The 14158-nt window shown below is 38.3% G+C and overlaps 1 protein-coding gene across 1 annotated transcript in view; it reads right to left on the bottom strand.

Annotated features, from left to right (window-relative positions):
- Nucleotides 1-14158, bottom strand: part of TAX1BP1 (Tax1 binding protein 1) — a 78641-nt gene that overhangs the window by 44913 nt on the left and 19570 nt on the right. The window contains exons 3-5 of the mRNA XM_050938617.1: nt 9804-9906; nt 6133-6320; nt 4633-4791 (exon numbers count right to left, since the gene is read on the bottom strand). Of these exons, the coding sequence (XP_050794574.1) occupies nt 4633-4791; nt 6133-6320; nt 9804-9906 (450 nt within the window). The remainder of the gene's footprint in view (nt 1-4632; nt 4792-6132; nt 6321-9803; nt 9907-14158) is intronic.

Genomic DNA, 14158 nt, shown 5'->3' with positions numbered 1-14158 from the left:
TCAGGTCCAGATTTAGACACATTCTGGTTTTCTGAGTTATCCAAGTACCTTGATTACACATCACCCATGTGCACATCCCAGACCGTAAGGGAGGCAACTGTAACTACCAACTTGTTGGGTGCGGGGGATAGAAAGGGAACACCAACAAACTCATGTCCAGGGTCCATCTACCATGTCACCTCATGGTGTTCATGCTGCACTTGCTCAGTGCGTATACCATTTGGTGGCACGCTTCTAAGCAACGGAGGCAGGGTCTGGTGAAAGGCATCACATAAGAACATGATGTCATATGCCCCAAGAGTGAGGCACATCTGAACTGATGTTCTAGGAATTTGTATAACTAGATCTATCAGAGCACCCATGGTGCAAAAATCTTTCCTGGGGACGGGAGTTGGTCTTTACCCTCATCAAATCCAAGGTCACTCCTATAAATTCTATGGCCTGCATCAGGCAGGGATTTCCCTACACCCCGCTGAACTCTTTTTGATTATCTTTTTTACAGTGCAAATATTTGTAATAAAACAAAACAGTATTTTCCAATTCACCTTATACAAGTACTGTAGTGTAATCTCTTTACCGTGAAAACGCAACTTACAAATGTAGAATTTTTTTTCTACTTAACTGCACTCAAAAATAAAATAAATGCAAACCTTTAGAGCCTACAATTCCACTCAGTCCTACTTCTTGTTCAGCCAATTGTTAAGACAGACAAGTTTGTTTACATTTACAGGAGATAATTCTGCCTGCTTATTTACAATGTCACCTGAAAGTGAGAACAGGCGTTCACATGGCACTGTTTTAGCTGGCATTACAAAGTATTTACATGTCAGGTAGGTTACACATTTGTATGCCCCTTCATGCTTTGACTACATTTTCAAATATGTCCTCTGGAATAGTAGAAAATATCCAAAAATATTTATACTAATTTTAAACTGGTATTCTCTTATTAACAGTGCAATTAAAATGGCGAGTAATCACAATTAATTTTTTTAATCAAGTTAGTTTTAAGTTAATTGCTTGCGTGAAATGCAATTGATTGACAGTCCTAATTCTACTATATCTCTCTGCTGTAACGTGCTAATAGTTTAAGAAAAGTAGGTCCAAACAAGTTTTTCAAAGACACATGGGCATCTCAGCCAGGTATTAAAGAACTATCATTTGCTTAAGCCGCCACTCTCCAGCAATGGGAAGGTGTAAACAACACCCTTACATTTCATTACATGGACAGTTCAAACCTCATGTCCACAACAAACTGAGTGTCACCATGACTCAACAAGGACGTTTCCAGCACTAAAAACTGAATTACAAAGAGGGAGGAAAACACTTGACTTCACTCCACCTCCTCATCTCATCTCTCTTCTCATGACATCAATGAATACCTGAAGGACACTGAACTAAGGGGGAGATGTGCCAGTCTGAAAGGAGACTCAGCCTGTGAAATTTACTGCAGCACATGGTGAGGAAAACCTTTGTTTTGAATTTTGTTAGTTTGTTAAGTTAGCCATTAGCTTGCATTTTATCTTTTTTTTATAACCACTTTTATGCATCATTACTTGTAATCACTTAAAATCTATCTTTCTGCAGTCAATGCACTTATCTTATTGTTTTATCTTAATCAGTATGTTTGGATTAAAGTATGTGGGAAACTCCATTTGGGAAAACAAAATTGGTGTATATCATTTTCCTTTGATGAAATGACAGACTTCCTAAGAGGTTGCATTATTTAGTAGTGTGCTAGACAGTACAAGTCATATACTTCATGGGAAAATTCTGGGACTGGAGAGCTTGCTGGTGTTGGTCTACTGTTTAATTCATGAGTGGCTAGCTAGTAGAAGTCAATATTGTGCAGTCAGGAGTGATTTTACATGTTAGAGGCTGTGTGTGAGCAGGCGAGGAGTGGATGTTCTGATTGTGAAAAGTGTAAGAGTCATCCTAGGTTGGAGAACAACAATCCAGACCGCTCTCTGGGGCACATCTCACACATACATATAAAAATATCTATTCTTAGATGTATGGAATACCTGTTTTTCCAAACATAATATAAAGACTCAAGTGCAAAGAGCATCTGAAATGAGTCAAAATACTATTTGAGTTCTTCTAGCTAAAAGCAGCTGCAGGAAGTTAAAAAAAATTAACCCCATCAGAGAATTTGCGTGCCAAGTTTCAACTTGAATTACGTTTAAACCATATAATTATAAATATTGTTCAGCAGAGGCTTATAAACTCACATCCCATCCTCCCTGCATTAAGTGTTGATTACCCTGCAGAGATTACAACTATCATTACTATATGGGCTGTATTTGTTCTAATTTTTTATATTTTACTTAATAAAATATGTCTTAAAGGTATATTAGGAAGTATAATTTTTTAAAGCTCAGCTTCACCTTTAGCTTTTAAATATTTTTTTCTTCTGTATCTGAATAGAATTTCAAAATACAAAGTATTATGGAAAAAATTAAAGAAAGAAATAAGAACCCCTTTAAATAACTAACTACCACAACCACCACATTCATGTGCTAATACAAGATTGTTTGCTGCGAGGACCAATTGTCAATAATGAGCTTCTGCCGCCTCTTTTAAGAGACTATTCTATAATCTAATAAGCCTCCGACAAAGTTGGTTTTAGCCCACGAAAGCTTATACTCAAATGTTTTAGTCTCTAAGATGCCACAAGTACTCCTTGCTCTTTTTGCTGATACAGATTAACATGGCTACCACTCTGAAACTTGACAGCAAACCCTATTATTTTGCCTAAATTTAATTTCATTCAAATTATAATTATTCCTGTTTGTATTTCCCTAAAACTATTGTATTAGCCTTTATTTGAAAACAATTCACATTGCAATTGTATATCTACTTCACTGTCTCTCACCATCTGTGGTCTGTTGATGTCACCACTTTCTAACTATCTTTCTTTAATTGAATCTCTGTTTCAATGTATTTTCCCTTAGATGTATTTGTTTATTTGTCAGGCGGTATCTCAATGTTGTTTCCTGCTTGTATTGCGGAGCTTCTCTAAGTCTGTTCGCAATAGCATTCTGTCCTCAAGGTTTCCAACTCAACTGAATTTAGTATCAGAAAATTAAATGCTTTTATCTCCTTTTCAAGATCAAGAACACTAATGTGTATGATATCCCACAAATCCCACCCCCAAAATCAATACATTGTCTTTATTACCCTTAATTTACAGTCCTTCAGATACTTTTTAATCCATATTCATATTCTAGACCAAATTAATTTCGCATCCCCGGACAAATTCATTTTCAAATGCTTAGTGAAGCCTACTTTGATGCCACAATGATATATACATCATAGACCTAGGGTGGCCAAACTGTGGCTCATGAGCTACACGTGGCTCTTTTACCGTTGAAGTGTGGCTCGCGGAGTCCCCCAGACCCTTCCTCCATTCTCCCTACCAGACTGGGGGTGGGAGAGCTAGGGACCTCTGCATTGTAATGGAGTGATAGGGTAGGGGATTCTGCCCAGTGAGGATGGTGGGAGGGGGTCTCAGGGCTTCAGTCCCACAAGGCGCACCTGCTAGGGCTTGGGACTTCAGCAGGAGCGAAGCGGAAGCCCAGAGCCCCGGCAGGCGCCCCCCACAGGGCTGAAGCCCCGATCCTGGCAGGTGTGCCCCAGCTCTCGAATCTCTGAAGATTAGCACATGCAGCTCAGAGGGTCAGTAAGTTTAACCACCCCTGTCATAGATCCTGCTTTCAGTGGGCCTTCTTACATGCTTGAAGTTAAATACATTCGTAAGTGTTTGGACCATTGGGCTTTATTTTGTAATATTACCCTTTCCCCTTCCTTTGTCCCCATCCAATTTCCCAAAAAGTTACCTTCTAGGCACTTACAGATTTCTCTCTTAATATTTATTACATTCTTTTACTAAAGACTAAAGTAAGATTTACTGGCCAGTAATAGCCAGATTGCTGCTTCTTCCATGATTTAAAATTGACACTAGAACTTCTTCATCCTGCAACACTCTAGCACCTGTCTATTTCACCATGAATCTTCAAAAGTTAAATTACAACGGTTCATTAAGGTATTCAGCAGAATCTCTTTGGATCTCTGGCTATATCGTTCAGAACTGTTGATTTGTATATACACTGACATTTTACAAGTATTCTATTAACTCCTTTTAATCCACAGCTATATTATACAGGCTTTATTACTTCAAAGTTGTCCATGGTATCAACTCGTGTCTATCCCCCAACTTTTTTATTTCCTTCTTAAAAATAGTTTTGTTTTCGTTTTTTTAAAAAAAGCATTATATTTTAATAATTGATTAGGAGTCTAAAAATACTCTGCCTAGATAATTTGTTTCCTCCCTGGTATATGTGGAGTAACTCTTATTCCTAATTACAACCATTAGTTCTTTCTGGTTTTTGCTACTCTTTTATTTCCCCTGCAAACCTTACCTGACACTGTAAATTCATTTTTAGATTTCTCTGCTTTTACTATTTTACAACACAAAAGAATAGTGGTAGAAGGGTAATAGGAACTGACCTAATTTAGTGTAAACATCTAATTGCTGAGGGTTTTTTAATAACTGGTTTTCATCCAGTTTAGTTAGTTCTTGAAAAAGGTGGATTACACATTATGCAGTCAGCTTTAACCAGTTATATAACTAACCTTTTGCTCTGTTTGGAGTTGATCACATCTCTGCTTTTCATGGTTAAGTTCTTTTTCCAGTCTTTCAAGTTGATCTCTAAGTTGCAGAGTTTCTTTTTCCAGAGCAGTAGCTACCTTTAACAGCTCCTCTTTTTCTTTCATTGTTTTTTCAATTTTAAACTAGAAAACAGAATAAATATTCTTTTCAGGTGATTTCCACCCCCGCACTGCCCCCTAGGACTCCCTTCAAGCCATTACAAACTAACGTGTATAATTTCCCATCACATCAGTCAAGCACTAGATGACAAGCAGTAGAAGCCAAAAAAGGTGTGCACCCTCTGGCTACATCAGCTTAACATACTCTCTCTCTCTTCCCTAGTTTGTGAAATTTCAGAGTGTAGGTTAACTTTGATTAGTACTAGACAACCAAATTTTGTTGTGGGCTTTACTTATACTCATGTTTCTGTGAAATTTTCTTTACCCTCCACCAGTGCTAGCAACAATGAAAGAGCTATGTTAGACCCGGAAGCAGTGTTTTTAGCATGCTATCATCTAGACCTGCCCTAAGCAGGTGTCTCCATGTGGTACAGCAATGTTGGGCGAACGTCGCAAAATCCTGACTGTAGACATAGCCAAAGCATAGGAAAGACAAATGAAGAATGTAACAGAACAACAGACAGGAATTCAGGTGGGAATTCCTTTTTTCTGTGATTCTGGTGACATGAACAGCTATTCAGATCAATCTGCATTCTTTCACTAGACAGCAAACAAGACAGGGAAGATAAGCTATCTCAGTTAAATACCCAGCACCGTGTAAAGTCCCTATTATCCCCAGTATTTGAAATCCCCAAACCAACTAGCACAGATAAATAACAATAACCTAGATGGGGCACAAATACAACATCTGAAGGCAAGTTAAAAACAGCAATCAAATCTGAAGTATGGGGAGAAGATGTAGAGTGATTTTGCCAATCATTAATTCAAACAATTTCAACAAAGAAATTGCCTTTTTCTGTTTATGAAGTCATGAACACAAATATAATGTTGGGATTGTCACTGGGCACATCTTTGTAGGTATTTGTGATACAATCACTAAATGGATGCTACTGTGTGAGGCAGAAGATAACAGAACATTGCTTGGAGAAAATAAAAGCGATTTCTAACTTGCTAGGCATCTGGATACTATGCAGCTTGATTTTTCTTCTTCTGCTTTGGGGCTCTTTCAGAGGGAACACAGATTAGAAAAAACTACAACAGGAATGCAGTTGAAAGACAAGGAAGGGAAACACAAAATGGGACCTATAAATATAGCTACTTAACTTTTTATGCTATGCTCACTGCTGTGCTGAGCACTTAAGTTTAAACTTTAATTCATGTATTTTACAAGTATCTTCTGCAACGAGACCTGCTTAGCTTTATATTTTTATATAAAGTTAATTCACCAAGTTCTACAGATAAAACCAGAAATAAACATCTATAAATAAGAATATGGAGAACATTTCTGAGTTTGCTGAATCAAACCTCAAGAAGTCCAGCTTTTGTGGTCACCACCAACATATCAGAATTTCCTTCATCCTCCATAGTCAGCAATTCTTCAACAGGAGAAGAGGTTCGAAACTGAAAAGGGGTACTTGCTCCACGGATCTCACCCTTATGGGTTACATAACAGAATTGGTAAAATTCTCCATCATCATTTGGTAGATAGTATCCTAAAGAAAGAAAAATTAACATTTAAAACAGAACAGTTTTACATGGCAACAAATTGATCATGAGAACTACTGCACACAGTACACAATTATGATTCCTGTACGTTGGTTTAAACTAAGCAATAAAGCAAAACTAAGTGTGAATTATGATATAATTCAGTGGCTAAAAAACTACATTAATGTTTTCTTGGTGGTATGTCACCCTCCTGCAGATCAATGAATTGGGCAAAACAAACTTCTGAAAACCAGGAAATGCACAGTTAAGATTGCCCATGCAACCTTATCTCTGCCTCTTTCAGCAATATACCCCATTAACACACATCCCTTTACACTGACAATTCCACAATTGCTGAAATGTACAAAAACTTATTCAATCTCACCCACAGGATTCCATCTAACATTATTACAGGACAAAAAGGTGGCGAGCAGGGAAAAGGTTGCCCATGCCACCTTCCCTTCTGGTCCCCTGGAGCTGGCAGTAGCCAATGGGAATTATCTGCATATATTTCTTCAGGTGCAGTCACTGTATTAGGTGTATCTACACTAAATGGTGATGGCAGTAGTTGGGCCTGCTTGATAAATGTGTGTTTGTGATGTGAGGTTGTGCACGAGGTATTTTGAAGTGTTTGACTGAGTTCTGAGTATAATATGAGGAAACTGATGTTCTGCTCATTTGTTTTCTGCTGCATTCCCTTATCTGTATTCTGTCTGAAAGTTCTTTGGAGCAGGGATCTGTCTTGCTATCTGTACAAGGGTTTTAGCATGCTTTTGGGTGACTGCTAACTCAAAGAATAAAAATCTAATAATTCAGCCTCAGAAGCGAGATATCAGTAGCTCTAGAATGTGATGCATTTTTCCTTAAGCATTCCACACCATCTCAGATTTTAAAACAAAAGTTCCTGTTTGGACTATTTGCAGAACCTTCAGTTTAGGCATTAGACATAAATGCTGCTAGTAGTCGGTGGCAGACCAAAAAATACCCCACAAAGCTAGCAATCCTTAGCTACCAGTCAAATCCTCTAAAAGTGGATGAAACTTTGGTTGTGTGTCACAGAACCAGTCTAAACCCTGAACTGTTTTTTTAGTGACTTGAGATAGAGGGCATGGGACTATAAAGCATCACACACAAGTACTCAAACTTAAGCTGAATGGAGACACTTTTCTCCATATAAAGGAGCTAAATCAGAAGTTGCCCAGGAGCATCTCTAAAATGGAGCAATCTGAGACTGGATACATTTATGTTACTGTGAGCATCTTTCATGGAAGAGTCACTGTCATTTCCCTTCAGATCAGATACAGCTAGTGCATGGACAGATTACATAAATGATCTTGACTTTTCTGCTGGAAAAATAAAAACCTGAGCAGTATTCCTACTCCAGAGATCAATCCACACAGCTCATATGTTTTGTCATCTCTCTAGCTCCAAGAATCTTCCTCAAATCCTTGAAGGATAAATACTAACACTTCACTGTATACAATGAAGTCACACAGTTGATGGCACCATTCTGTAAGCCGTTTTTCTATGTAGTGGTACATTATTCAAACACTTGGTCTTGTAGTTAGAACAATACATAATATTCATCTCCAAAATAGCATTCAGCAACACTAGCTGACTCAATTTGTCATTCTATTATTATTCAAAGTCTTAATTCTATACTTAACTCAAAAGCACACAGATATAACCACCACCACTTCAAGGAGTAATCACATACTCCTCTCTTCCCCATCTCTGACTGCTCTGTATTTCTGTTCACTGATGCCTGGTGAATCTTGAATGCTAAAGACAGAGAAGAGTGCATCTTTTCTCACAACTAGAGAATAAAATATTCTGACAACTTTTTACTACCCAAATTCATTTTTCACCAAGTGAGAGATATGAGGAATATGGACATTCGATTTTAGAAACCAGAGGCAACACAAAGGCAATATTTCAAAGGCAACATGGGCATTTTGAAACATTTCTTCAAGATAAAGACAGCATATAAAAATGAATGTGATAAAAAGATTGGTAGAAAAGTTACATTTGAGGGAACCTGGAATAGGACAGAAAATCTTAAATGAAAGAAAAAAAAAACACTGAAAATTTGGAAAGAAGAATTTCATTTCCATCATTCTATCGTCTCTTAACCTGAACATCATTCTCAATTTAACAAGGGGCTTCAACATCAGAGCAATTTATCAAAAGAATGTTTGTAGTGAGGCAGAGTGGCCTCCCACTCAGACCCAGAGGGGAATGAACCACTCACTAAGCTCTGGTGGGTGGAGCCAGGCCATGCTCACCCCTTCCACCAGAAGTCAGTAGGCGGGACAGGAAGTACAAAAGGCGGGTCTGGAAGCTCAGCTGGGCTGCAGCTGCTGAAGGAGTCAGATGCCTCTTCCTGAGCTGGGAGACTGCCACAGACTCCTGTGGCACTGAAGACTGGCAAAGCTGCCAGAGTTACCCACTCATCAAACCATGGAGGAGTTCCGGAACTGCTGCTGGCCTTCTACCCTGACAACCCAGAAGATCCCCTACTGATCCGGGTACACCCTGAAGGGGAAGATAGGAAGTAGCCCAGAGAAACTAGACAAGAGTCTGGTTAAAAGCTGGCCCGGTACAACGTCAGTGTGTTGCGGGTGCATCCCCACTGACTCAGTGGTGAACCACTCTGCCACTGTTAGGGCCCTGGGTTGGGATGCGGTAGAGCTGGGCGGGCCTGCATGCACCCTGCCACCCCATCCATAGATTCTGTTTGGGTGCTCTACCCCAGCTTAAGTCCTAAGGACTTTTTGCTCCACCTTAAGATCTTGGGCCCCTAACTCTGTTTGTTGCTTAACCTTAAATACAGGCCCGAGCTTCAGATTCTTGTTGCCCTGCCCTGACTTAGGGCTCAGACTCCTAACCGTTTGCTCTACTCTGTCCTGACTTCAGGCCAGAGCCCCAGGCTGCGTATTGCCCCGTTAATTGCTCAACAGTGGCCTCCCACGGACCCAGAGGAGGGTGGGGGAGGATGACCACCAATCTGCTATGATCTTTAATAGTATTAAAAAAACCCAATATGACTGAACAAGTCATTTTCTGTATTCCTTTTTCTCTTTACTGAAAAAATGTGTTTGACTACACCTTCCAGGCAACAAGGTTCTCCTGTGATCAGTCATTTATCAACAGCCTGTTGCTATGTAAAATCACAAATTCACTATTATAATTTTCCTGAAGCTTGAAGCACAGAAACAGTCTGCAAAAGGGAAGACTCTCAAACATCTCATAAAAATTAGTAAAATGTGACAAGTAAGAAAAAAGATGTGAAAAAGAAACAGACATGGAAAATTCCATTCTTAAGTCCAAGTTCTCTTTGTTAAACTTGGAGACACTATACACTCAGCACATTTAAAAATTCAATAAATGTACAGTTTAATTAATATAATTGCTATTTTTAAACTGCAAAAATTGGCAATAGAATATCAAATCCAGACAGATGCTGATTTATCAAGTATATACTTGCTCACCTTGAAAAGACAGCACACAGTTAACGGTTGATCCCTCCACATAATTTTCTGGCATAGGTGACCACAGAAATGTATAATAGTCTCGAGCAGTACTCCAACCAACCTAAAGAAAATAACCAAAAGAAAAAACCTAAGTAGAGTAATATGTTAAACTGTAACCCACATACTTGAGTTACACCATACAGAAAAAAAGATATTGACTAATGTTTACAAATTAGGAATATTTAACAAGTATGTCAAAATTTTAGTATAGATTTTATTAAGCTGTTACCTAATGCAATAAGAGTTTTATATAATAAATTAAACAGATAGTTTTTACCTTATATTAAATTGCAATTTGATAAAGACATCAGTAAATACAAAAATAAAGAGACATCTTTTACTACTTAGATAAGAAGACAACCTATGCTAATATTGACTACATATCTCTGTCACAATGCAAGTAGAAATACGATTTTGGAGGGTTAGGAGTGCTATCTTCTCCAATGAGAAAGCAGGAATTGATTGTGATACAAGACCGATGCAGTCCCAAAACAATGGGTTTCAAATCCTTTCCCAATCACTGCAGAATATGCAAGTGTTGACTTTAAGACTAACACTGTACTGGAACATTGACTTCATTAGGTGCATTCCAATTACATGGAAAAGAACTAGGCTAGAAGTCTGGCCAACTGATTTCAATAGTATCCCTGATTTTACACCTGTATGTTAGGCAGTTTAATATCTCATCTGCCCTCTACTGGGAGGGATCTCATAACAAGCCTTTGCAGAAATAAAAGATCTATTAGATCAATTTTGATCCTATCTCTCACTAATATGATTTAATGATTTTTCACTAAATTCTCTTTTAATCACTAAATAGAACTTCCTTAAAGAAACAGTATCCCACATGATACAAACCAATAGGAAATAAGTATGATTTATTGAACTAGAATTACATGGATCTGAAATATAGGAATTCTGTTTTGTGGGAAGAAAATCTTTCTAATTATCAAAGCCACTATCACAAAGCAATGGGCACAAATTAATAGCATAATGAAAAATATGAAGGGGGGGGTTTCCTGTGATATAAAAGTCTTATTACCTAGCCAAAACTCTGGTGAAATGGGTCTTACTAGTGAATAGGAGTGGCCACCTCTCCTTTCATAGCCTCTCCAAGACAAGTTTTCACCATTTTTGTAAGGAGAGAAGGCAGCCCTTCAGAAAGAAAAGTGGAGTAAGCAATGAACTTAAGCAGTCAAGATTTCTATCTCAGAAGAATGAGTTCTATGTAAAGTTTATGCCAAACCTTCCTTTATGACTAGGGTCAAAATAATCTCAATTTGGAAAGAACTGGTTTTAAATTATGCCAGCTCCTTTTTATGCGAAATGAGAATAGCTACAGGATTTTAAAGAAAATATACAGAAGTAATATGAACCTAAGCCCTTCAGCTAATAAGGCAACTAAAAAATGACAGTAAGCAAGACATTTCTGGACAAGTTATTCCATAGTTATCCACTAATGGGTATTTTTTATGCTCTGCTAAAGCCTCTTGTACTGTGCGCTGCTAGAGACAGAATACCAAGTAGGCTGATCTACCATGGCACTTCCTGTGTTCACTGTGTGACTGTGCCCCCCCATAAGGATTTATGGAAATATGCTTATGAATGTATATATGACATAACTAGAATGTTTTAAGCTACATAGGCCATGTAACACATTTCAAAGGTTATGATCTACTGAATCTATTAAATCCTATTTGTATGCATGTATCATTTTTGTATTTGAAGTTATGAATACTGGCTGTGTACTAGCTTGATTTTTTTAAGTAGCCTTTGTAAAGCATTTGGTCAGCTTCTTGAGAAATGATGTACAAATTAAGTGCCCAATCAAGAAGCACTTAAGGGACAATGGATCTTGGAAGGCTCCAATCCACATAAGTCTACATGAGGACGTTCAAGGTAGCAGGTAAGCAATGGCTGCTGCCAGTAAAAACTGAGTCATGCATGGACTTGTGACTTGCCGATGTGACTCAAACTCCATCTCAGAGCTAGACTTTGCATAGGAGAGAGGAGGGGGTCTCCACCCACAAGAGAGTCTATTTAAGCCTGTGGGAGACCCCTCTATTTGGTCTTCAGCTGACCCAAGAGATATCCTTGGGATTAGAGAGACTACCCGAAAGGAACTGGAACAAAGGACAGTAATTACAGGGGATGTGAGTGATTGCTGGACCCAGACTAGAAGGAGATTAGTCTGTAAAAGAAAGCTTACTGGGTGAAGTTTTTATCTGTATTCAGTTTTCTTAGTCATAGACTTGCATATTCTATTTTATTTTGCTTGGTAATTCATTTCGTTCTGTCTGTTACTCCTTGGAACCACTTAAATTCTAATTTTTGTGTTTAATAATCACTTTTTACTTATTAACCAACCCAGAGTAGGTATTAATACCGGGGGAGGGGGGGAACAGCTGTGTGTTATAGGGGGAAAACAATTTACGAGTAAAATGGATTTATTTGGGGTTTGGACCCCATTGGGAGTTGGGCATCTGAGTGTTAGAGACAGGAACGCTTCTTCAGCTGCTTTCAGTTTAAGCCTACAGCTGTTAGGGGATGTGGTTCGGACCCTCGGTCTGTGTGGGAGCAGACTGGCATGTCTGGCTCAACAAGACAGGATGCTAGAGTCCCAAGCTGGCAGGGAAAGCACGGGCATAAGTAGTCTTGGCATATCAGTTGGCAGCCCCCAGGGGGTTTCTGTGATCCAACCTATCACACACTCCAACACTAGGAGGAGGAGGAATAACTGCAAAGAAATGCTGTTAAGTGTACAATCCTTCTGGCAGAAGTTATAGTGATTAGCAAGCAACTTTGATAAGACAGAAGCATAACTGATCTTTGATAGTTCAGCAATAAATTGGAAAAATTATCTCAAGCACCAAAATGGAACCAACTAACTCTTGGCCCTAATCTTAGCTAAAAGAAAAAGGCTTCAATGACATCTCCAAACTGGTACCTTACAAAGATATGTTTGAAATATACTGTCCTGGGAAAAATACTTATGCTGGAAAGTACTGAAGTAAACTTCCTCACTGTGCGCTAGGTAATTTTATAGAAGTCATTTTGACTCTCTCTCTTTAAATGGTAGTTCTTGCTGGTCACTAGCATATAACATCCTGCAAAAAGGCAATAATCAGCATAATTTTTAAGAGGACTGAATGGGGAGAACAACAGAAGGTTAGAGAGTCTCCTAAGATTTCAAGATAGGCAAATACTAACTATTTTCTGGATATGAGAGCATCTTTCTCCTATTCAATTGCCATAGGCTGATATGTAAACATAATAGCTCATTCTGAAAAACTTTGTTCTGAATTAGTTTTTTTACATATTTCATTTCTATTGATCAGGATTAAATAACTGAGACTCAATAGAACACAGGATTCATGGCAATTTAGATATAAACAAAACAGCCAAGTAGACTATAGGCAAATTAATCCTCCTGATCTATTTCTGAGCAGATAATTCAGGGAAGGAAATATAAATCACTATTTAGAACTCAGTAAGAGTATACATCTCAGTAAAGGTGAAGTTCACATAACTTGTACTATTACCTAATTTTACATTAGATTAACCTCCAGCTTATTGCGCGTTACAGAGGATCCTGCCAAGCGCCAGATCCTGAAGCCTCTATGTAGGAAACAATTCTATTAACAGTGGGAGTTTTCAGAGTAGGAATGGCAGGATCCGACCCCAAATTCTCAGAAGTAGTACTACAAATAGAAGAGCAAGTCAAGGAGGGGGTACAGTATCTAGTAAATATTTTATGTAATGTTTGATGAAAAGACTTTTGATAACTTATTTTATCATTTTAAATCATTTTTACAAAGTCCTTTTTAAAATCTGGCTTGGAGGTGCACAGTGCATCTCCCAACCACAAAATACTCTTATCATCAATCTTCTCTAGGGCAACAGATGACAGGAATTATGAAAATCACACTGTATATAAAAATCACACTGTACCCCAGCAGTGACCTGGATATGATTTCTTCACAATGAGATTTGCATCATCTCTGAAGGAAAGCCAATAGCCTTCAGAAAATAAAGAGCTAAAATAGGAAAGATAAATTTGAGGAGAATAGTTTAGGAAAAACCTTAAACTGTCATCTAAAATCAGTTGCAAATCCAACAGAGGAAATTGTCACTGAGGAAGAGGAGGAAATAAGTATTCTCAGAGAAACATGGGGATAACAAGCCCACTGTAGGTTTAAGGCCCTTAGGGTCCCTTAAAATTGAAACTCTGGAAGCGAAGTGGACTGGAGCTCCTTTATTTCTCACTCACAGTGGTAGGGCAGGAATACTACTCCTCATTGTGGTGGGGGGGA

This window comes from Gopherus flavomarginatus, chromosome 2 (assembly GCF_025201925.1).
Source record: "Gopherus flavomarginatus isolate rGopFla2 chromosome 2, rGopFla2.mat.asm, whole genome shotgun sequence".
Taxonomy (NCBI): Eukaryota; Metazoa; Chordata; order Testudines; family Testudinidae; genus Gopherus; species Gopherus flavomarginatus.
The sequence above is the reverse complement of the archived record's forward strand: the minus strand, read 5'-3'. Positions and strand labels throughout refer to the sequence as shown.